This window comes from Pyxicephalus adspersus, chromosome 2, assembly GCF_032062135.1.
Source record: "Pyxicephalus adspersus chromosome 2, UCB_Pads_2.0, whole genome shotgun sequence".
Taxonomy (NCBI): Eukaryota; Metazoa; Chordata; class Amphibia; order Anura; family Pyxicephalidae; genus Pyxicephalus; species Pyxicephalus adspersus.
Window position 1 is genome coordinate 41,921,293 of NC_092859.1, and position 25,365 is coordinate 41,946,657.

General features: G+C 36.3%; 1 protein-coding gene across 4 annotated transcripts in view; it reads left to right on the plus strand.

Annotated features, from left to right (window-relative positions):
* RNF130 (ring finger protein 130) overlaps window positions 1-25,365 on the plus strand; it is a 160,703-nt gene that overhangs the window by 68,840 nt on the left and 66,498 nt on the right. For all 4 annotated transcript variants that reach the window (XM_072400578.1, XM_072400577.1, XM_072400579.1 and 1 more), the window contains exon 3: window positions 14,503-14,753. In XM_072400578.1, the coding sequence (XP_072256679.1) occupies window positions 14,503-14,753 (251 nt within the window). The remainder of the gene's footprint in view (window positions 1-14,502; window positions 14,754-25,365) is intronic.

Genomic DNA, 25,365 nt, shown 5'->3' on the forward strand with positions numbered 1-25,365 from the left:
AGATAAAAATATACTGTACACAAGAGGGATTTCAGCTTTCTTGAGACATGCACCCGTTCCATACATCAAAAAGAAATGTGAACAACATAGAAAGAATATTAGCAGCTAGCAGCAATGCACACGCCTGGAGTTCTTTTCATCCATATGGCATTCTTTACATGCTTTTAAGCCTTCATGTCATTGCTATTGTGCATCCACAAGAAATGCTTTATTCCTGTCTTAAACATAACATATTTGATTTTGTAGAGCAGCATCTCTTTAATTTTATTATACCCTATATATAGCAGAAAGTGTGTGTGTATGTGTATATATATATATATATATATATATATATATATATATATATATATATATATACTTTTGCATTCAGTGGTAAATTGAATTAGGTTTTGTTGCTATAGGAGTCATTCTGAAACTGCTGTCATTTTCTACACTTGGCCGCAAATAAAATCTTGCACTGACAAGTTGCAAAACTTCAAAAAAAAAAATAAGGGGAAAAGAGCTTAAGAACTTCAATAAGTAGTGACTGTCATGATACAAATAAATAAGATTAGATAATATAGTCTCAACCCCTTCAGTCCATTGACATACATTCAGTTTTCATATGCACATATACAAAAATAAAGATATGCTCATAAGCTACGCTCTTCATTAATAATAAACCCATGTTTACTATTTAACCTATTAGTTTCTTTTTTTTGAACAACTTACAAGGGGTTGGCATATACATTTAAAATTGTACTATTTAAGTATTAGGAGGTATCCACTTACTTTTGTTTATGGCTTTGCAAAATGTTACATTTTTTTCGCATGGATTACTACCCATCAGTTTAACAAATCCACCCTTTTATATTGAGGTGTTATGCATGTAAAAAACTCCTGCATTAAACGGGATCTAGAACTGTACTGTTATGTAGTTATTGATAGCTGATAAGGTGTAGAATATTTGTTAACTGTTGTGGTATATAGTCATTTTATTTAACAAGTATTTAATTAATGTTAAAGCAGAGAAATTGTTACAATTGGTTACAGTAGGTATACAATAATATCTGCCTGCTAAAAACAAGTGGCAGAGTTATCTGAGAGGTGAATTCTGCTTAGTGATTTTTCCATACATCAAAAGTATATGGTTAGATATAAATAGGGGTAAAGGAGTAACGAGTAACAGTACTTTGATAGTAGTGTCTTTACTACATGACGAGTAGATGTGATGGAAAAGATTAGCAAAAAAGGAGGAAAAGAAGAGGGAGGGTTAGAAGCTGTGTACAGACAGTCAATTATAGTTGCTGAAAATGATTGTTAGTGATTGTTTCCAGCAACAGTGGGGACAAGCGAGCGTTTTTTGTTCTATGGAGTGGGGAGGGGGAAGTATAAGTGAGAGGCACCCCACTGTGTCTTCGTCATCCGGAAACAGCAAAAATAATTCCTGTTGGTTGTTTAGTAATCCAGCAGGACAGATCACTAAACAACATCAGGAGACAGCTGTACTGATGCTAGATTTTCCTGATCTTACTGGTGCATAGCATGAGGAAGAAGAAAGAAGAGAAAGAGAGTAGGAAAAAAAAATTGGGGGGGGGGGCGCAAAGATTTTTTTTGTTTGGAGAAGAGGGAAGAGAAGGATCATGTTATTCCTAAGAAGTAACTCTCTAATGGGTAAGAAATCAGTTTTTAGGTAGATAGTAATGTAGTGTCAAGTTTAGACTTTTAAAAAAAGGAAATCCATGGTTGTTAAACCTAGAGGGTCCTTGTTTGTGAGCCAGTCAGAGTTGCCCTCTGTTTCTTCTTAGACATAATAGCGGTAGATTTACATGCAACTATTGGTTTCTACACAAAAGTCTTGGTCAGTTGCGAAGGAGAGTTTTTCAATAGCTTGATTCTACACTCAGAGCTTGGATACTTTGGGATAGATACATCCAAATATAAACCATTGTACTGGGTTAGGGCAGTCTCTGAAAAAGGATTGAGGATGTTGTGAAATACCATGTGCAGACCTAACAAAAGTATATTATCATCATTACAGAACCTTCTGAGAAAGCCCAAGATGTGCTGAGACATTCTGGCTGTACCTAGTCGTTTATTCTTCTAATCATTCTGGGTCAATGTGTGTTCTTGTTTAAGCTCTTATTAAAGTATTTACCGTAAAGCCTAAACATCTATTATACAGATCAAAATACAAAAATTCAATGGATTCATATTTCTGTGTTTTCTGTTTGTGATATACATAGCCATGCTGCACAGCACAAGCAGGCATTTCAAGCCTGTTTCTATTGAGCAGTACATTGCTAAATCCACTTTGCACCCACTGATTGGACAATAAAGTAGCAGCTGGAGACAGAAATGGTCCTATTTTGATCACCCTTCTGTCAGCCTGTTTGTTTTCAGCATGTTAGCATGAAGCTCATCTGATTGTCTTCTATGCTGCCCCTCCTACTCCACGTTTGCTATGCAGAAGTCTGACTGAAATCATGTCATCACTGGAGTTCTGCTTTAACGTCTGTCTTTTATACCTGCCTGGAGTTCAGATTTAACATAATTTTTGACTTGACTTTCATTTGTTTTCTTGGGTTGTTATAGTAAATGTATATAGACTACATTGGCAACTGCTGGAACCCTACCCCTACCTGTTTTATCCAATATGCCTCTCTGCCTAACATCTATTTAAAAATGATATAAGGTGCACACATGCATTGTTTCAGTCATTTAGCCAACTCGTGTATTTGAATTTTAAAAAAAGCACATTAAAGTACAACTATTGTTTAGCTTTATAAAGAAGAAAGTTTATGTAACTTTTACATGAAAACAAGTTTATTTTAAACAAGTTTAAAAACAAGTAACTTTCACATAAAAACAAGTTAAAAAATTTCAACAAGTTCAAATATTGGAAACATGTTTTTACCAAGTGGGTCATAACATAAATAAACACCCTAACTGAATTGCATTCAGTTTAACTGTGTATTTTAATCAATTTGCAGTTTCAATAAAATACTTCTTTTTCATGCTTTTGTTGCATCTTATCAGTGACGAATGCTGTTTACATGCTCTCTATAGAAGACTGCATGGAATTGCAGTGGACCATGGCTGTGTAATCTCCTTTGGAAGCTCCATTGACAGGGTGACAATGTATAAGCAGAATTCCAAGACACGGATAAAGCGTTGTCATCTTATAACAGGAAGTTCCTGAACAATGACTTTCATAGTGTCACTTTCAGGTGTTGGTTAATGAAAGATTTTGGATTTAAAAATTAAAAAAAAAAATGCCTTTTAAATTGTAGTAACATTGGAAATGCATACAGGACATGCACACTGGAATATTTACATATTCTGAACAAGCAGTAAAAGTACTTTAAAACAAGATCTCTGTATCTTCAATCATTGTAGATAAGTTCATTTTCATGGTTGGCAACACGGGCATTGAAATCGTTTTGTTTTTTTTTTGTTCTATGAGAAAAGAGTTAGAGTTTTCTTTAGAGTTTTTTAATTCAAACTACAATCAGTATTATTGTGTTCTAGAAACTCTGAGAAATTATCAAAACTACTCTTCAGTGGTGCTCTCCACAAGGGTTAAATGTTTTTTTTTTCACCTAACGAGCCAATAAAATACTTTTTACTTATCTTATCCTGAAAGGTCAGCACTTTCTTTTCCTTCTGATTATTTAGGTTGTGAGCAGGCCTTAGGCTACGTACACACGTGAATAATTGTTGTTGCAAAACAAACGATTAACTACTGATCAACCAATATGCTTGAATGATCGTATAGTGCACAAATTTATGCATGCTGTAACAATATGATCATGCAAATATAATCCACCAATAATGTACACACACTAGATACCATCGTTTGAAAGATGCAGGAAGTGACATGTACAGGAGAAAGTGTACCGCAGAACCATCCATGACCACTGAGCGACCATACACACAATAGATTGCGAACAATCGTCGCCCTGTCAGATCCGCCGAGACAGTCGTTCCTTTCCAGGGTCTTTCCTCGTTCGACGGCGTCGTTGACCAGTCTTTGTGCACTTTTTTTGTCAAAGATTATCGGCCAATCAGTCGTCAATCTTTTGTTTCCAACGACAATTATTGCATGTGTGTATGTAGCCTTAGGCATACTCACAATGTAAGCTGCATGTGTGATTTATTTATCAACTTTAGTGGTTGATAAATGTTAATCAGTTAATGCCTGGTACCAAACAGTCTAAATGAATTAGTCCACTTCATCCAAGAAATAGGTTCAGGAAAAGTATCTGGAAAACATGATTGTGACCACATTAAAGTAATATTATATATGCTAAAATAACATGGTGGCTTCATGTTCCTCCAGCCTGCTTAGAACATTAAATCTTCCCTTCAAAATGTCATCCGAAAGATGTCCCTGTACTTCATGAATTAATATACAAGTCATAAATAAGTCATTTTTTATTGAATGCCCTTTCATCATTATAGTACACTAGAGATTCATTTGTGCAGCCCCTTTCTCTATCCCGTTGTCATGTTTTAATCCTTAGAATATACAATGTTTAGTGTTGTTTTCATACTTACAATTCATAATGTATTATTTTACAAATAATGGAAGTAATAACAAAATAGTTTAAGAATACACAAATTAAATAATTTCCCATCTACTTTGCAACCTTGACATCAGCACCTGCAATGTCACCAAAACAAAGGCGGTGGCCATTGGTTTCCGCTAAAGGAGCTTTGGGATGCTAAAGGGAAGCTGATCTCACCAATCATTACGCCTGATTTCTGAAAGCTCACCAAGGCTGAAGAGGATACACTTTCATCAGTGAACCGGGTAATCTAGCAAACCTGGAAAAGATTTCTTAAAAGTTCAAGGTTTGCTGGATCACCCAGGTTTACTGGTGAAAGTGTATCATCTCTAGTCTAAGCCTATTGTCTTTGTCTATACACACATCTCCCCCAAATGACCAGCATTGGTCACAATTGGTGGTAGGAAAATTCTGGGACAAAACTTAGGAAACAAGTATAGTTACCTGGATTCTGCTGCTTTGTAGTGGCAGAATTCAGATTGGTGGACCTCTACCTTCAGCCAAAATTGTCTAGACAGTTTGCCCAGGATTGACTTACTTCCCAGGATAAAACCTTTTCTTTGGCCATGATAAGCTTTGTATTTGTTTTTGACTTTATGACTTTACACTTTATGACTTGAAAATGTGAGTCTCATTTTGACTAGAGGTTCAGCTTTAAGTTCTAAATCTTTGTTTGACTGAAATGCGCAATAAAAGCAAAACATTGCATATTATACCTTTTTACCCTGCTGTGCTTCTTGTTTGCAACACATCCAGTGGGCCTTGGAAGAATGTTTGAAACTTGCTTGATGTTACCATGGGGAACACTCATAACTGTGCTCACAACATGAAAATCAATAGGCATTTTGCAAACCAAAAATGTGTGTTGCTACTGTTAACTTTGGATATGAGTGTTTGACAACACATCTAAGCTGTTTTAATTTAAATATAAACAAAACAAGGAAACAATTAACCTTGCTGCACAGTAAAGCAGTGCATTATACTATAGAAGCAATAAGGGTAATTTGCATTGAGATTGCAAGTTGATTCACATTCACCCACTTGTTCCCCATTATGTTCTAATTAAAAGTATCACGTGCCAAAGCAAAATGTATATAATAATGGGGATGTGTGTTGATGTGTGTTGCCATTTGTTGACACTAATGTTTGAAAGGCTACATTTATATTAACTAAAATAGAAAAAAGCAGATCAAATGTCAGTGCACTCAAATTGCAGCATGCTGGACTTTTTTTTTCCCAACACCCTGCAACAAAATCTGCCTTGTCTCTTTGCCCAGCCATTGCAGCTGCTGCCCAGGATTGCAGGCACATGGGTCACAAATACACATAGATCTTGGGTCATGGTTTATGACCTTCTGTCTGCTTTTTTAAGGTAGTTCATGAAAAGGTCCTTGTATGTTACATGACTACCTGTAAACCTTATTGGAACTAAACTTAAAGTTGAAGTACACTTCTGGCATGACTAGTGCTGGTAACAATGCAACTGATGCCTACCTGCAGGGGTTACCACATCAGGCTGCCCAATTACTTAGGAGAGATATTAGGGACCCAGAAGAAGCAACTGAAAAGATGGAAGTGTCAGGTGGATGGAACAGACACAGGAGTGCTTTTTACCTGCCTGCCTACATGGTGATGCGATTTCTTTAGTGTACCATGGAACATAGATGCAGCCAGGCAATTAACATTTTCACATGTAGCTTGATTGTTCTATTCTATATATTTCCCTTAATACAAGATCATACAAACATGTGTACTTACATACCAAAATACACCCAAAGTGAACTTTGCATGAAAGTGCCCCTCACCACCTCCATAAATAGGCTCGAATAAATCAATGGAAAAATGAAATGTAAAATATTTCTTTCTACAGAACCCCTGGCTTTTTGCTAAAGGCACTGTTGATGTGCCCGGGGAATCCTTAGAAAACCAAGCACCCCACACTTCGCAATAACACATTCTAGCACTTTGCATGGGCATACACTTGTGGCGTTTGGGATGCTCAGCTTTCCCAGGAACCTCTGAGAAGGTCCAGTGATGTCCTCAATGAACTGGCATTGTATTCTAGAAAGTAGATATTTACTCTGTATGATGCCAGCGTAAATATAGTAGTATCCGCCTTGGGATGAAGGCATTGTCAGGGAGTATTGTAACAATAAGGCATTGTCAAGTAATTTTGATCTTTGAAGTAATACCTGTAAGTGTTGCACCTATACATTACATAGCATTAAAGCTTAAATTTAAAGGTAGATTCAGTTTACCTATGTAACAGTGGTGCTATTTCTAACCTCACAAGTTCATTGTAACTGTTGGCAGGCTAAGAACAAATGCCTCTATTGCTCCTTTAATAAAAAAAGCCTTGTGTCAATGAATTTCAGATTTACTGCCATCTGGGCGAAGAGAATTTGCTCATTAGCTCCATGCATTATAAATCCTTAATAATCCCAGAATGGGCGATAGGAAGCTGCAGCAGGTCGTCCTCTGTGAAATGACTGCATGCTGAAGCAGGCTTGCTTTGACAATTCGATCTTAGTGATTATTTTTCATGGCTCTTACTGCTAGGACTGCTGTTTGCTTTTACTTCTGTGTCTGTGCATTTCACAGTCATCTGTAAAATCTGTCAGGACCATAGGGTGCACTGGCTGTACCTTGCTCAGTAAGGATAAGTGTAGCTGTTTTGCAACAGTGTGGGCTCATAGCACATTGATTATTACTGTTGTTTTTCTGTACTCAAAGTTCTTATTTTCAATAGGCCTTTTTCATATGATAGAAGGGTACGCGTTGGCTGTAAAATACATTGATTGCGTTTGTTTAGGATTTGTGAACATTGGGTCATTTTATTGTGGCATGTTTCTGTTTAATGTGTTGTATTTTATGCATTGGCATACATTATTATTATTAAAAAACAGTATTTATATAGGGCCAACATATTACACAACGCTGTACATTAAATAGAGGTTGCAAATGACAGACAGACACAGACAGTGACACAGGAGGAGATGCGATTCTGTCCGGTAGTCGGTGGCTTTAAATGACGGAATGACATTTTTTTTCTGGACGCTACAGTTATTTACCAGTTTCAGTTGTAGAAGTACCCCTTCTTCCTGCCACACACTGTGGTTTCTCCTGTCAGCTCATACTTCAGACAAGCAAGCAGGAGGAACACACACTGCAAGTGGTAGGGGAAGCAGGTATTCATTCCATTAGGCCGCCTGAATGTCTGCAGTAATTGGAGAACATGGAAATTGCAGCATTGGAAAAGAGAATGGTAATTCTCAAGATATGGGTTGTTTTTCTACAACTATTTGCTGCTGAAATAAAGTGTTTGTAATAATGTAGTAGTAATAAAAAAACAAATGACAGAAAGAAGGATATAACTGCATCTTTCATACTAATAAGAACCAAATGTGTAACTAATAACTGGCATGTTACAAAAAAAGTCTGAGTCAAGACTTTACATTGCATGGATTCTGGGAAATGTTATTCTAGAGCCTTAGGGTCATTGTACAGACCGTATCAGTTATTTTAAACGTTCTATCCAGCCATAACATAACCTAGACATAACCTCACAATATCTTTAGTCAAAAGTTAGTAGTATTTTGTGAAGTGATAACCTGGGTCTGTGAATTGACCTCTTGAGATCCATTCCAGTACACATAGGACCATTCCAGTACTCTTGGAAAGCGTACTCTACCTCTTGTGAACTAACTTAAAACATAGATATTAATAATTCTAAAGCAGGAGAATAGCCCTGTGGTTTCTACTCATGGCCATCAAAGTCCAGGAAACTTGTGGAATATCAGCAGTGTCATTTCTGATTTGCTTTAGAAATGATGCCTGTCCCCCTGATTCCAGTACTTTCCCCGCTGCTTACCCAGAGCCAATAAATATCTTGTGATGTTCGATCTCCTGTATGGTTGTTCAAGGTCAGTGAATCATAAAGTATAGAACCATTGGATTAGCATGAAAGTCAGGCAAACAAACCTAGTGATAGCTTGTGCATTTTGCACTATTTTGTACTATTGACAAAGTTTTCCATTAAAGTGTAATCCTTATAAATAAACTTTTTATTTACATCCTGTTGCTCTGTTAAATATCTCACTTAAACTGTGTGTGTCCTATACATTCAAAAAGTGCAAAAAGGTACCAGTCGATCATCCCAGAAATTATTCTTATTTATTAGACAACTCTAAATCCAAAAAAAGCCTGTGTGTTATCAGCCCACTGCAGGAGTTAGGGGCTGAATTATTTCTGGCTGATCAACAGACATTTTTCTGTACTTGCTGGGTCGTTCATGTAATTTAACTTCTCTGTTTATGCATGGCAGCAATATTTTGTATATGATTTTTTGATTTCCACTAATATACATTGTACGATGCATGGCCAGCAATAATTTGCACAGGAGATGATTTACAAAGTTAACTTTCATAAAAAAATGTTAAATAAATAAATGGATTATTAATGAATAAGAACTCATATCTTTTTCCTATTGTAGTGAACACTGAGTATTTTGTGGTCAACCCAACAAGCCTGTTTGCTTGCCCTAGGATTACTAAACCATTCTCTCTTGCTTTCTCTACCATATTGATGGCTTTCTATTTACTATACATTTGTACAGAATAATATTCAACCAATTAAATGCAGAAGAAAGACAGCCTGCCCCATAGTAATGGTCTATAATTTATAATTTAGTAGAGCTGTGGTCTTGGAGATATACATATCTCAGATATACATTCTGTAGAAGCAGTGTGGATGAACTGGAGATTAATGAAATGTCTAGCACATAAATCATGTAGTGATTCTTGTTTGTTTAAATTGCATACATTTTCCAACAATCATTCTCTGAACACCATATAGTTTAGTAAATTGCACAACTTGACACTTTTAGTTTTTTTTTTTACAGTCTTGTTAGAACGTCTTCACCAAGATGCAAATGTTTTGGAAATAGATTTAGATTTGCAATGTGTTAATTGTAAGAAAATGTTTTTGTGGTTGGGTAAGGTTGATGCATCTGAGGATAATCTGCAACATAAAGCAGTTCCTCAGTCAGTAGACTTCTAGCTGTTTTGTACAGAGGGGTGAAAGATTTTTTTTCAAGTTTGTATCCCAGTCTGGGACCCAATTAGGATCACTTTAGACCACTCTGAGACCAAACTAGGTTTCACTGGGTCAGGAAGCCATATACAACAAGAAACTCTTTTTTAAGAGTTAGGCTTTAAAGGCCCATACATTTGTATACATTTGTTTTATCCGTTATTTTGTACAAACTCTATAAATGTCTAAAAAAAATTGCCAAAGTCCACTTCTTTAGGCACTGAGTGATCCAAGGTAAGGGAGAGCGATTCTTACAGAATGAGTGAGTATGCGAGGGACAGCTCTGGAGAGGAGGTATGTTATAGCAGCGTTTTTTATGTTAAGAATTCCTAGGCTGCTTGTTAAACCAGTTTTGGGCTCTAAGCCATGATCTGGGAGCTGTGTTATGAAAAGCATCAGCCTGCAGCTTGAGCAGATGATGTAATCTAATTCCAGCTATTGAATAGGTGGCTGTGTGCTAAGTCATCCATGCCGTTTTATTGGTGCATGAAAATGAAAACATGGGGAAGCAGGGATCAAAATGTCAGTATAGAGATTGTCATGATTTACAGTCTTAAAAGAACAAGTTCTACATACATACAACTGTGTGCTAAAGCATGTTCACTTTTTAATTAGCAAATAATTGCCTGTTTGACTGGTAATGATATATTTTACTTTACAGTATACTGTGGCATTCCTTTAAGGGTTAATCTGTTTTCTACTTTAACCACCATCAGTCTGAAAAATAGCTCCTGATAATTCAGAATTAACTCCTCTGTACTTAATGGAGCAGTTAATGTTTGGAGCCAGACTCTTACTTACACAGCCGAAGTGGAACACAGAATGTAATCTTCAAAAGCTTTTTATACAATTATGTGATGATTGTAACATTACAAATCCAGCAAGCCTTGCAATATAATGTTCCGATACATTTTGCCTTCTGATCCTAATCTGTTCTGCTTAAAAGAAAGTTAAGTTTTCTTCCATAAAATATATTTACACTATTAGAACCATGATGTGCAAGGACAACAGGGACAGTAAAGTTTTCTGTGTTCTGTATTTTAACACATGATGTGCAAAAGGGGCAAATTATTAATATTATTATTATTATTAATAATAATAATAATAATAAACAGGATTTATATAGCACCAACATATTACGCAGCCCTGTACATTAAATAGGGATAACAGGTATATAGGATTAGGCAAGGCCTAATGTTTATGGGTTCAACAACAATATATTAGGATTACAAATTGTATTCCACTTTAAATAAAGTGATCCTTTAAGTTTATGGTTCACTTTTTATTGGGATGAAAATCTATAAATATAATAAACTGTACTGTGTAAATATAATAAAAACAATGCCTCCCCCTCACAAATTATACCATTTACACTATTGGCAGATGTCACCATAGAGGAAGGGCCACATTGCAAAAGGCCTGATACCAGCCTGCCTGTCTGGACAGGTTTCAGGTGAGGGTAACAAAAAAGATTACAAAAGAAAGCACCTATTTATGAGCAAGGCTATGTCATTTGGTCTTAAGGCAGTGGGTTGACCTTCCACTATTTTTTATAGCAACCTAGATATCTGGCTGTGTCAACTTATCATTTGGAGGCAAATCTTGTGTTTCTTTTATAATAGAAGTAGATAAAAAAAATACTAGCGGATGAGGGGATTGGGCGAATTGCCAGTGAAATGGAGTTTTGCTTATTCAGGCAAATCTATTCAGAGGTCTTGAAAATAACTTTTTTGACTGTTTCCATAGAGATTGGAAACCTGAACAGCTGTTGGAAGTAGACCAGTTCTTGGGTGATGGATTATTTTTTAGGTCTTTTTCCAAAAACCTGGTCAACATAATGTGTTTTTGTTATCACTGTTTATTGAAAAAGTATGACCAATATAGTATATGTTTGTTAAATTATCAAATCAAATTATTATAATATATATGCAAATATATATATTTGTAAGTTTAATGTTTGTGTCCAAACAGTGTGTGCCCATCTCTCTGTCCTTAAGTCCACTTCAAGCGGAATTAAACTGAAAAAAAAAAAAAAAAACACCTTTAATCTTGCAGATCCCTGCATCGTCCTGGAATTCCTTTTCGTCCCAGCACTGAGAAAGCGCCGGGCGCTGTCATCTTCGGTCTTTTCTTCAATCCTCTTTTTGTCTTCTTGGCACGTCACCTAATCTCGCACTGCACAGTGCGAGCCCGCTGTAAAGGGAAAAAAAGAGAGCTGATCTCACCGCGCTTTGGCATCTCTTTTCCTTAATAGAAGAAATGCCCCTACGCATGTCCAAGATCAGGGCATGCGCAGAAAAAGCACCCAGAGCCTCCTGCGATGCATGACGTAGGTATCCCAGGAGGCTCTGTGCTCCCATTCAGTCTTCATGGCACCGTTATTTCTTTTTTTTTTTTTAAAAAGGGTGCTGCACCTAATAGGGTCCCTAACTAAATACCGTTTTATCTATACATAAAAGGGTTGTCTACCCTTTTATGTAAAGTGAAAATGTTAAGTTTAGTTACACTTTAACCAGTCCTAAGACATGGTGACTAAATATGTTTTTAGTCTTCCTTTCACCTTTTTTTTTCACCTGTTAATCCTGCCATTGGCAACATTCATTCTCTGTATTGTTTTTGTAGGGCAGTAGCATTGTTATCCTAGGACAAGAAGAACTACAGAATTCTTTCGCCCTTTTCTGACATATGACATTCAGTTGGTTTCTTAAAATAAAATTGTTTTTGTATCTTGTAATGTCATATTAAATGAGCTGTTTTTCAGGTTTAAATATTTCCTTTATTTTCTATTTTTCTAAATTGAACCTGTATTAAATATCACAGACCTGTTTCAACCGTACAGAGTCCTTAGTGCAGATACTGCTAAGCCATTATGCGTCATTATATCACATCCATTAGGAATGTGTTTTTAAAGCTAAGGAATGCAGTATATTGACCAAAAATGGTCATGTAATCTGACATATCCTCATATTATTGAATATCAAACACTTCACATGCTGTTCTTTATTCACACTTCCTTGGGTAAAGCTGCAGGAGAAAGTGTTCTAAAAAATATACATAATATAACATAATTAGCCCTTTTCATTAAAATGTTTACTTCTATTGCTGTTTGAATCTTTCACAGTTTATAATTAGGACATGTAATTCATCTTTTTAAGACTACACTTATCAACTATGACAGCAGTGTTTGGGTTGTTTTAGTAAGAAAAAGCCTTCCTATGTAATCCTTTTTTACAGTTTTTATTATATTTATAGCTTTTTAGCGTCTAAGGTATAAGTTTTAAAGTCTACTAGATTGTAAGCTCTTTGGGGTAGGGTCCTCTCCTCCTGTATCACTGTCTGTATTAGTCTGTCATTTGCAATCCCTATTTAATGTACAGCGCTGCGTAATATGTTGGCACTATATAAATCCTGTTTAATATTAATAATAATAATAATAATAATAATAATAGTAAAAGGTCAATCACAGAGAAAAAAGAAATGGGAAATACAAAAAGGAGGATATCAGACAGGTCATAAGGATGGCTAAAAGCTGGATTTATCCAGGTTAAGACAGTTTCTGAACCAGGCAGCTTATAGGATTGAAAGCATTTCAACCTTTGCAGCTTTACAAGTCACATAGAAGATTATGTCACAGAGGGCTATTGGTAAGGTAAGCTCAAAAGTTCTAGGAGGACTGCAAATGAGTTCCTTGTTTTGAGTTAGCACTAAGAGAAAATGTTAGTTCTTCCATATTTTTATATTGATTAAAACAAACCAGTCACTTCAATAATTCAGAGAGGAGTAGCAAATTCACATAAACTCTTGTCCTGTATGTGCCAAAGCCTGTTTGATAGCCTAAGCCCTCAGTGTGTCAGCTATAGAAGAAACCCTGACCCTTTCTATTTATTCCACAAATTCAACATACACTGCTTGGTGCCTGAGCATCAGTCTCCTTACTCTGGCACTCGAAATGTAGATCCAAATTCCTTTGTAAGTTTTGACTCAAGAACAACAGCGAGAACCTTTTAGTTAGAGCAGATTGATGGGGGTGGTGGGGATTTGTTAGGAAGGCAAGTATCGGTAACAGAGGTGTTAGATGGTGGTAGACTATTTGGAGAATCTGTTTTTTTTTTTACCCGAATCAAAGTGGCAAGTTTATTTTAATAATGGAACCAGAGCAAGATGCAAACTGAACATATATCCAGAACAGCGAGATGGAATCCCTTGACTGATGATTACGTGGTTCAGAGCTTCAATATCTTTTTTCAATTTATATTTTTGTAAACAAGAAAAAACATGGCCCTTTTGGAAGCGGTAGTTTAAGTTTAGAGTAGTGTTGACTGTAGCCCAAAAGGGTTACATTTGTGGGCTCAGAAGAAAGCTGTTTGTTTGCTCTTTCATTTTAGTAGCCATTGCAGGTATGGGTGCTGTGATCCTGAGCATTGGTGCCAGTCATCTCTAAATGATGAGCTGGTTGAATGCCACTTTCAGCCTTTGGGCCACATAGCCAACCCACTAAATCCAAGAAGACCTTGACTTTGTTCTATGAATTCTGATTGCTACCCTGTCAGGGCAATGCACAGCCGCATTTACATCTGAAGTCTGATACTTTTCTCTCTTAAACTAATAAAGAGGAGATGTTATTTGTTACACTTATATTTTAAACCTTACAAACACACAGGGCTTTTTGAATGTATGATGGAAGTGATGACAAAAGTACCTAATGATTTAAGGAAATGCTGTATTTCTGTTTAAAATATGTCCCTCACTGCTTTTTTGACCTGATATACATGGAATATCTTTATCGCATAAAATTGTACTGTAAAACAAAAAACTCAAAAAATTCTGAATTTCTTAACATTTTACTTTCCTTTATTTACAGGAACGGGAGACATTGTGGCCATTATGATCTCAGAATCCACAGGACGGGAAATCCTAAATTATGTGGAAAGAAACATCTCTGTCCTCATGGCCATCGCAGTTGGATCACGTAGTCCAAACAGAAGTTTTAGTCGTGGCTCTTTGGTCTTCGTCTCCATTTCATTCATTGTTTTAATGATTATATCTTCGGCTTGGTTAATATTTTACTTCATACAGAAGATCAGATACACGAGTGCTCGAGATCGAAATCAGGTGAACATTTAAATTTAGATCTGGAATTGTTTTGTATTTCTGATCAAGGTACATGTCATGCCAGTGATCCAGCTGCTGGTGGCATCCTAATAGTGAAAAAATCACTAAGCGTACATTTACTACTTTTACAGCATCACTCCATAGTGGCCGAATCAGCAAGGTGTCAATTAAAAGTTGGTTTTTCACTGGCAATACATACAAAATTGTGCTTACCATTGAATAATTTTCATCATATTGACACCTGGCCAGTTCATTTGGGCATCAAAGATTTGCTTTTTTTATCTATGCTCTTGCTGATGAGTGCCTGACAGCGATGGGTATGCTAGTGTGACATGCACTTTAAAGGTGTGTTAGAACAGTTTTAATACAAACTGACAACCATAGGATCCCAGCTCTGTGTTACTATTTCTTTGTACTGTGAAGTTAGCAGCTTGGGTGGCTGAATATTTTTTAAACTGAGAGACTGGGTATTTTATGTCAGTTACAGAAATCATACCATGTTAGTTGTTAATCCACAAATCTATGATTAACCAGTTCAGTTTTCAACCCTGTACAAGCTACTATGGACCTCAGCATGTTTTACATTTCATGAGTTAAGTAATGAAAAAATCACTAACAAATATGACTCTGGTATAAAACAGTGCAAAGGTTTTCACATAAAAATGTCAAATGTGCACCACAAAAAAAAAAAGACGTTAGCAATATTAGCTAATAGCATAGCTCCAAAACTATTGCTACAAAAAGCAGAAATATGAAGAAAAAAAAAAAACAGAAAAAATAGTTTATGGGAAGAGAGAACGGCTTTTAGTTGTCAGGCTGCTTTAACTAACATTATTTGAAGATTAAAGCTCTTTTCTCTTTGATATTCAGATGAATGAAACAATAGATACAAAAATAACAATGTTACTTTGTATCTCTTTACTCCTGCCTGAATACTGTTTGTAAAAACTGTCAGTCTGTTTTTTTCTTTTTATTTTGACAGTAGCATCTAAAATAGCTGCTATACTTGCACAGCAAGGCCTAATCGGATATTTTTTTAATGCTTTAAAAGCCCATATAGTGTTTGTATGGGTTTTTAATCATTCAAAAAGACATTTTGAACAAAGCCATCTGCCACAGAAGTGATACAAGAATAAATGCCCATAAACACACGAAATCATAAATGAATGCATATACCCATAAACTCTCATAAAATCCTTATTCATGTCAATGGGGTTTTTGTCAGCCCCTTTTTTAGCATTTATGAGCATTTAAAGACATAACTGCATTTTATTTGCAACTCAGAAATACAACACCAGTAAAGGTTTGTGTTTACTGGCACATTAAAATAAATTAACATTTCACACATGTGCATTTAAATTCATCTTTTTAACTGTGGCAAAAGGGTCCTTGTAAACTAGGCCAACTCTCATGTTAAATGTAGCAATAGTGTGGAAGAAGGACTGCACATGCCCTGTTTGGTAGTACAATGACAATATGAAAGCTCAAGCATGGAATATTATGTATGTCATATTAAAAATGACCTTTATAAGAGAAATATATAGACTTGTTCTACTTCTGAGAATGTCAGTTGCCTGTGTGTTGTGTTGAATATTAGGCTTCGTTACTTTGTTATTAGCTCAGAATGAGTATAGAGAAAATAAACTCAGACTTTTCTTTGGCCATTGCTTTCTTCGTGACATTTTGGGTTTGTGACTAAGACATGTGGAACAAAAACACAGCACTACATGCATAAGTCACTTGTAGCTTGTAACCCAGCTGTGCTAGGAGAGAAGCAGGTCCTTGTTTTGATTTAGCCATCTGTGTAATGTGAATACTCAGATAATTCAATTTTAGTGAGTTAGAACCCGTAAGAAGGTATTCTGACTACTACTTAGCCTAACTGGTTGTCAGTGGGAAATATGAAATATTCTTATGTAAACTGTTATGTTAAAAATATATTTATAGGTTTAAACGTTATTTAGTTCACAAAAAGTTTAGGATTTCGGGACTTTTTAGGTACTCATTATACAGTAATATTAACTTACTCTCCATTATTGACGAGCTTTGCCCTTTGGCTTCATCAATTCATCATCAATTTATAAAATGCAATCACATAATTGTATTATACAACTCATAATTTCAACCCAACCACAAAACAAACAAAAGAAAGAACCAAAAGACCAAAGCTGTAAAAGAGTGTTTTTTTTTTTAAAAGAAACCTTTGAATGGCATCTGAATTAAAGTAAGTGATAGGCCTTTGGTCTTTTTGTTTTTTTATTTTGTTTTGTAGTTGGGTTTAAACAGGTTGGGGTTTCTAAAACTTCTGAACTTTCTTGATCTGTATTTGTTTACTTCCCAGTCAATAACTCTAAAAATATTGAAGCCCAGTGTTTTCAGAGGGAAATCAGTAACAAAATCCTCCACATTATTATTGGTACAGATTTCCTTCTACCGAGTTATGCTTGTGATTTTTTAATATGTTACTGGTAAAATAAAAAATGACATAGTTACATTGTCAGTTAGGTTGAAAAGGACATAAGTCCATCAAGTTCAACCTCTTGGTAAATAAACATATCCCAGATAAAACTCTGTAGTCCAAAAGTAAAAAAAAAAATACATTGGGCTAGTGGTCTGGTGTGGAGTTTTACTATCATATTATTTTGGCATTAATAATTAAGCAAACATATTACCAATTAGCATTTGAAAAAGCTGTCTCTACTAACTCGACCATTAACATGACTTAGGTTTTATGACGCGGCTGGTTTAAGCTGTTAATGTATGTTACAATACCTGCATGCCTTGATTAATTTATCTCTCCTGCATTAAAAGTAAAGGCAATGACTCTATACAGTAGAAGTCATTAATAGTAATAATCTGAACTGATTTACATCTATTATTTCACTATCTAGCAATATACTTTATATTTAAGTATAATGCTATTAATTAGAGCATTAAAGCCTATATTCAGTTTATTTAATTGATCTCTATTCCATCTCTGTTCACTTTAAAGAAATGGTAGGAACAGCAGGAAACACACAAAGGATGCAATTACAGAGATGGATGTACATAGCAGGGGGAGCTAAAAGCAGACATTAGCAGTTTGGTGAAGCTCACTAGTTGTCCATAGAGGAGGTGGTAGGTAGGGCAGTTGCATATGATGGGTGTATTAGAGAAATATGTATTTCTGCCACTAAAAGAAGCTACATTGAAATGAATGGATTAATTCTTTCTCCCATTGTTATTTTTCAGCCTTCAGCTTATAGTACCATTGTCACGTGGTATTTTACATTCTACAATTGCTCAGCATTGATAAAAGCAGGACAATGGCAGTTCTCCTATCTGCTAGCACTTTGCTGGACAGTGATTAGGACAGTTCACTGTCCCACCTCATCTGCCTTCACATGCAGAGCAGTGATGGGACACTGACTGTCCCGCCCCCATCTGCTAGGCATTAGAAAGTTGGAACAAAGTATTTATTACACAGTATTACACAGTATATGTACCACCCGACTACAGCTGTCCCACCTGGATGATAAAAATTTGTGGGGAATCGCTACCCCTATTTAATGTACAGTGCTGTGTAATATGATGGTGCTATGTAAATCCTGTTTCATTTTAATAATAATGTATAGGTACAACAGAGACAAAAACCAGGGGTTAACAATATTTACCCTATTTGTCCTTCCACTGGAGACATATTTTTTAAAAATATAAAAAATTTAAAAAAAGTTTGGCTATAGATACACTTTCTAAACAGAAAACGCTGCAGCTATAGGCAAAATTTAGGCAACCCCAATGTGGATAAAGTGGGGCTGCTTAATGTGAAGCATTTTTTTTTCTGTATATAACAGTAAACAAGCCTGCGGAAGGTGTGTTTGGGAATATTTTTCCTGCATTGCATAAAAGGGATTCTCAGATCTCTAGAAAAAAAGTGACATGAACTGGTGCACTACAGAAAGTATTACCGGGTAGATCAGGTATTCATCTCACTTTACTGTTCTTTTAACTATTTTCAAAGTTCTCCTAGATTGTAAGCTCTTCTGGGCAGGGTCCTCTCCTCCTCCTGTGTCACTGTCTGTGTCTGTCTGTCATTTGCAATCCCTATTTAATGTACAGCGCTGCGTAATATGTTGGTGCTATATAAATCCTGTTTTATAATAATAATAATATGTATATAAGTATGTGTTTTATATGAAAATAACTTTTCTTTTGAGTGAGTCTAAAAAGTGTTGAGTTGTTCTAGAGTGCAGGAGCTAAAGGTGAAATTTTTATTCCTAGAAGGGTAATTGTATCCATGTCTTCCAGAAATATTCCCTCAAAGAACAAATGTTCATTGTCTGCCAAGCTGTGTTTATTGGCAGCATTGATTGAAAGCTTGCAAATAAAAAAAAACTAAAATCAAAACATTTGAATGTTTACAATCATTAAATGAGAAATCTGTAAAAACAAAAGTTTTTTTTTAAAGGTTAGCATCACCTTTAATAGATATTTTAGCAATGCATGTCTGCAGTTATGCTAAATCACCTGCTGGAGAGCAGGACCGTCCTCATGTACTTGTAGGAAGAGGCTGACCACCTGTAAACTGGTGGATGAAAGCTGGCATTTGGAGTTTACTAGAAATTTAGAAACTTTTTTAGGGAGGGCCAGTGTAGGCCTTCACAAAATCACTAATGTGAGCTCTGTTTGAACCATGTTTCATAAATTCAAATACAATTTTAGAATAGTAACCCAGTCAATTGTTGCAAGAACAGTTTTACTTTTATTTTGGAAGCATGGCAAAACACAGATGTGGGTTACCAAGGCATGCATGAGATTTATTAGGGGAAATAGGGAATGCTGGCAAAACTGCACTACATGGTTGCTTCAAATGATAAAACATTGAATGAGAGAAGAAGAAATAAATAGGCACCTTGCCAGTAAGAATAGGTCAATAAAAAAGGTTCAAAAAGATTCATTCATTGGTTGTAAGAAGGAGCAAAGTAATGCTTTTATTTTGATTTAAAATTACAAAATAATTTTCTTTTTAAAAAGAATGTATGGCAATATTTTTTAAACAATGGATTTGTTCATAAAAGTTACCTCTCCAAGGCTTAATGAAGCCTCTGAAAATAAGAATCCAATGCTTCTTTATCCAGACTGTACCTTTATGTAAAAGTACATGAACGTTGATGTTCCACTGATATTCAGCCCCGGGAGCTGTAAATTTTATTTACAAAACTATTCTATAAAATAGCAAATAATTCTGCAGTAATCATTCACTCATTATTGCATCATTACAAGTTGCAAAGTTGATTACTACTGCATGCTACTTGTTTAGCTTACTCCATACAGGGGCATTGGTTACATTTATTTAGTGATATAGCAAGAACCTAAAATAACGGTACCTTAGCCTTCAGGGTCAGATATAAATAAAGGAAATAAAAAATGTAGTAGAAGCTGCCCTGCTCTTTATAAGCACAATGAAATAACATTGACATAATAATCTGTATTTGTCATATACTGAATTGCTGATTAGCTGGCTTTCCATTGTGAGAATAATAACCTGTCCATGGTTTGTAATTAGGAATATCTACAGTGTATAATTTTAATCTTGACCAAAGTCATTCACTTCAAGGTCATTGCAAATAAGTGGAAACTTTTTATACCTGGTATTAAAGAAGGAAAAGCCACTTCAAATAATTTTGTGGGGAGTGGACTTTAACAGGAGAAGCAATTTTTCTATAGATTTTTTTACGCTGGGGGTGTTTGAGTGCACAGGATAGAAATGGATAGAAAAGCAGAATACAGTCAAAACTTCCATTCTGATCCACGAGATTTACAGCACCGTTATTACTAAGAACAGAATACTGGTAAAATAAGCACCTTAAAATGCTGCAACTTTAGCCTGGAATCTGCATTCCTATTCAGTTCTTCCTGCTGTTCTTTGATAAAAGATAAGCTTCTGTTTGACAAGTAAAACAAGAAGTGTCTGGTTGACAGCCACTCTAATTATAAACAACAGAATGCTTTTTTTCTTGCATGTACAGCTACTACTGAACAATATAGAACCTAACTATACATAATATCTGTTACTGGCACAAACTGTGCTGGGAACAACTGGAAATTTGTATTTTAACACAGATTAAATTACTTTGTGGAAAAAGTTATATATATATATATATATATATATATATATATATAAAAAATGTGGCTTTAGGGTTTAGTGGACATGACTATCATTTTATCAATGATCAAAAGTGAAAATCAGCAACCGTGTACCAAGCCTAACTTTTTAATGTGCATTGCTCATTCCTTACAGACTTTCTTTTAAACCTAAAGCGGAACTAAATTTGTGTAGCTCACCTATCTGTTCCAGCACAGGGCGCCACCATTTAATTTTCCTCTTCTGGATGATCTTGGATTATCTTGGTTGGCCCTGTTGGGATTGCATACCTTCCGCAAAGCGGTTCTTATATCCCATCAAACATGCAAGAGAAGCCAGTGTAGGTGCAGCTCAGCTTTGATGCCAGAAACCCAGAGCAATCAGGCAGGTACGACATTATCTTGCAAAAGGGACATTGCCTGTCCATGTCTACAATAATGACCTGCCTGGTCATGCAAACCTAAAGTTTAGCTAGAATTACTTTGTAGATAGGAATTGCATTCTTTTTGTCATGTTTATTTCTCCAATGGGGGAGATTTTCTTTTCATATTCTTGTAACAACTCAATAGAAACCATTCTATTGAAGTCATGGACATCAACAAAAACTGGTATTAAAAAAGGTCTTAGTCTTTCTCAATTCCAAAACAAAACAAAAAATGGCTTTAAAGTGGAACTTCAGATCATGTTTTTTTGTGACTGTTGACATATTTAGTTGGGAAACCACTTTTGGCCATTATTTACTGTGACAGGGTGTCCCATTGCTTGGCTGGGAAGGACTTTAATGGGGTGTAAATAGCACCCAGCCCAAGTCCCTTTGTCTGTTAAGGGCTCCAGGGAACTGTGTGGTAGTCTGTTTACACTCATTAAGGACCATTCACACTTCATTTGGATAACTAAGGCAAAGGACACAAATGCTGGAGTCACCCGCTAGTTTCTGTCCCTGCAGGATTTCAACTTTACAGTGGAACATAGAGTGGGAAAGTTGCAGGATAATGCAGATGCTCTCTCCAGCACATACTTTGGTTTGGTGGCAGATAGTTTCTGTCCCTCACAGGTTCGATGGGGTGTGTGTGTGGGGGGGGGGGGGGGGGGGGTGGGGGGGGGGGGGGGGGTTCTTGTGTGACAGGGAGTTCCATTACTTGGCTTGAAAGGTCCATTAAGAGGTGTATAGCATTCAAGCTGGGTCAATTTTTGTGTTAAATGTTTCAAGGAACTGTGTGGAAGTCTTCCAGACAGTTAGCTTTTAGGTAAAGCTGGTTTTAGGGGTCCTGGAGCTGGCAAAGGAAGAGCTGGGAGGGATCCATGGCCACCCAGTCCATGTCTTAACCCTTACACAGGATGCACAGGTGCTTTGTTTAGAGTTGCAGCATCAAACTCTCAAAACTTCCAGGGGAAGGAGGTCAAGAGGAAAATGCCTAAGAGTAAGCTATTGTCTTTTGTTTATGCAAAGGGACTTTTGTTTACTTGTTTCTTTGCCTCTTGCCAACCAATCAGGGGAGAGCCTCTTAACAGCCCTTGGTTATTTAATTGACTCAGATAGAGCACTTGTGCAACGTGTCTGTACTACAGCCCCCTAGCTCTGCTGAGCATTTGCAATACACCTGTCTGCTAATTGATTGCTTTCCCAGTCCAGCTCCTGTGCTCCCGGCCTTTTTGACTTATCTCCTGCTTGCTGATTTGGTACTGTGCATTGTCCTAACCTGCTAACAGCCTGCAGCACAACATCATCACCAGGCTCTGGAGAAGGCAAGGCTGCTGCTTAGATTCTGCACCTTGCCCCTTCTCAAGGCTCACACCACTTATGTGCAAGCCATAGCGCCCCCTAAAGGCTCTGTCTCTCCAAGCCTGAGATCTCACAATACACAAACTGGGCTTTCTTCCTGATAGGACAATTTTGGTATTATTCTTTTATTCCAATTTTTATCTGTGGTGAGGTCAGTCAGTAAACTTTGAAGGAACAACAGAATACTTTGTTGATTTCTTGTCCTGTAATTGTTTTTCCTTTGCAGCTTTTATTTTTAACATTTCGCTGACATCTAGTTATCTAATAAATGGTATATTATAGTCTATGATATATTTGTTTTCAAGCTACAATTCTCATGCTGATCAATGCCATCAACCAGGTACTGATGTGTTTACAAGTAAGTGTTCTGGTTCAAAGGCCTCCTGCCACTCTTGAATCAGCATCTTTGTAAGTTATCATCTTTTAAAGTGTTCAAGTCTTGTGAGTGGCCATGCAGTCTTGAGCACTGCAACCTAGGAAAAGGCTGTATTCTACCCCCATTTCTAAAGCTCTGTTCATTTTATGATGGCTGCAACGGGGCAACCATGTGGCAAGAGAGTATAGCAATGGGTTGGGGTGGGTTAGTAAGGGACTGTCACATTACATTAAATGGGCAATACAAAAAATTCACTTTAAAGGAAACGTGGGAGAGAAATGGAGACTGCAAACAGTGTCCTCTCATCTAAAATAGCTGTTAGGTTGAATTTCATGCTTATTTAGTATTTTGGGTCACTCGCCTGGAACAATTCTGGATATATTATGTTAATGCTAGCTTTTCTGGTTTGTGTTATTCTTTTGGGGTCATAGACTCAGAGGAAGGATTAAACAACAAGGCATTTGGTATTTTTAAAAGAGGTCAGCAATGGCAGTCCTAATACCTCTCTCATGACAGGTTCACTGAAAACACTCAGTGGGTGGGCAGTTATTTTCTGCAATAGGAGACTTATTTGCATACTTTTTTATTCTTGCAAATATACCACAGGTAATATGATACACATATGGCACATTTAGTACTGGATTTGTTTTTCTCAAGTTCTCCTAAAACATGGGCCCCCCTTTGTTTAATAATACATTGTATGGTGAAATGCAATATTGTTTCCTATTTAAGAGCTAATCAGCTGGCACACCTCAAAAGAACAGCAGGGAAATACCCCCAGCCTAATGTACAGTACTAAAGTCCACAATAAACCAAGCTCTCCCCTTCAAAAAAAATAAATAAATAAATACATGTCGCTCATTAGGCAAGTTGCTATGTGAGAAACGACCTTTCTTTTTTCCCTGACTGTTTTCTAAAGGTCAGGCGAAACTTGATGAAATTTTTATGCGCTGAAAAAGCTTCAGCAGATGAATGTTTAATGAGGAGGTGGCAGCACTGGAGATTCTCTGTTTGAAATGCTCAGATGTTGAAAAGGAGAAGGCGCAGCCATTAGCCAGCAAAAAAAGGCCCCTATTTGGTGTATTTGAAGCCAGATCTCTTGCAAGCGCTTTTTTCACCTATATCACCTTATTACTACAGTCAACATTTTTCTGTCCTTTGTAATGTAATATATATATATAATCAGTTATACTCAGAGTTGGCAGGAAAAAACATATTACAATTATTTTGTTTTTTACTGTGTGTTCATGTTTTTGCTAGGGGACTAAATGAAATGAGCCCAATGTGTAGTAGATGGTAGACTACTTGTGTCTAGAAAAGCCAGCAGAGTTAAAGAGGAAGCGTAGAAAACAGCTAGATTTATTGTATATATATATATATTAATATTTATGCATTAAAACTGTCTTAAGTATATAAAAAAGAGAAATCTTCTTTGTAAGATCCAAACAGCCTGACCTCCTTTTTCTCTACTCCTCCTATTAGATCTTGTAAGGGGCCTACCCCAGATCCATGACTGGATAGTAAAGGAGCAGCAAGCATAGTGATCATCTATGTACCTGTTTTCTTAGGGTTAGCTAGCTACTTGTTTTAGATTAATGACACATTGATTCCAAAGATAAGTTCCCTTCTAGACAGTTTTCACCAGAAGGTTTTCTTCCAATATATTCTGATGATAGCTTAAAAGTTAATATTGCATTCACTATAAGAATTAGCGTAAATCCTCCTAGAGGGAACACAACAAAATCTGATAGGGTTTCTTGCCCTTTGCTACTCTATTCTAAACTTGAAAAACTAAAGTTTACCTTTATATGCACTTTGTACATACCCATGTTGCAATATATACTGCACAATGCAACGTTTTCATTGTTTGCAGACCTTCCACTGGGAGATTATGTAAACTGCAATTTCTCACCTGGTTCTAAAAAATTTTACTTGCCTGGTTTATGTTGTGATTATTTCCCTTTAATACCTAGTAAATTACTGACCCAGAATGAGTATATAGTTCAGGTGTTACACTAACAATTACACTGCATCACAAAAAAATACATATTGTCTGCTACTCGGGCTGAACCATGTGTCCTATACTAAATCAAGTGCGCTAAATCCAAATCTGAAGTCCGATTCTGCCTAGGACATCAGGAGCCTAGGTTAATTACGTATATAGATGCGATTAGCTACCCTGTTTCCCCGATTATAAGGCACTGTCTTATATTTTTTGAAATGCCAAAATATGCCCCAGGTCTTATTTTCAGGGGATGTCTTATTTTTCCATGAAGAAGACTACAGTACACATTTATTGTTGAAAGTCACTCATGATCACTCATGTTCC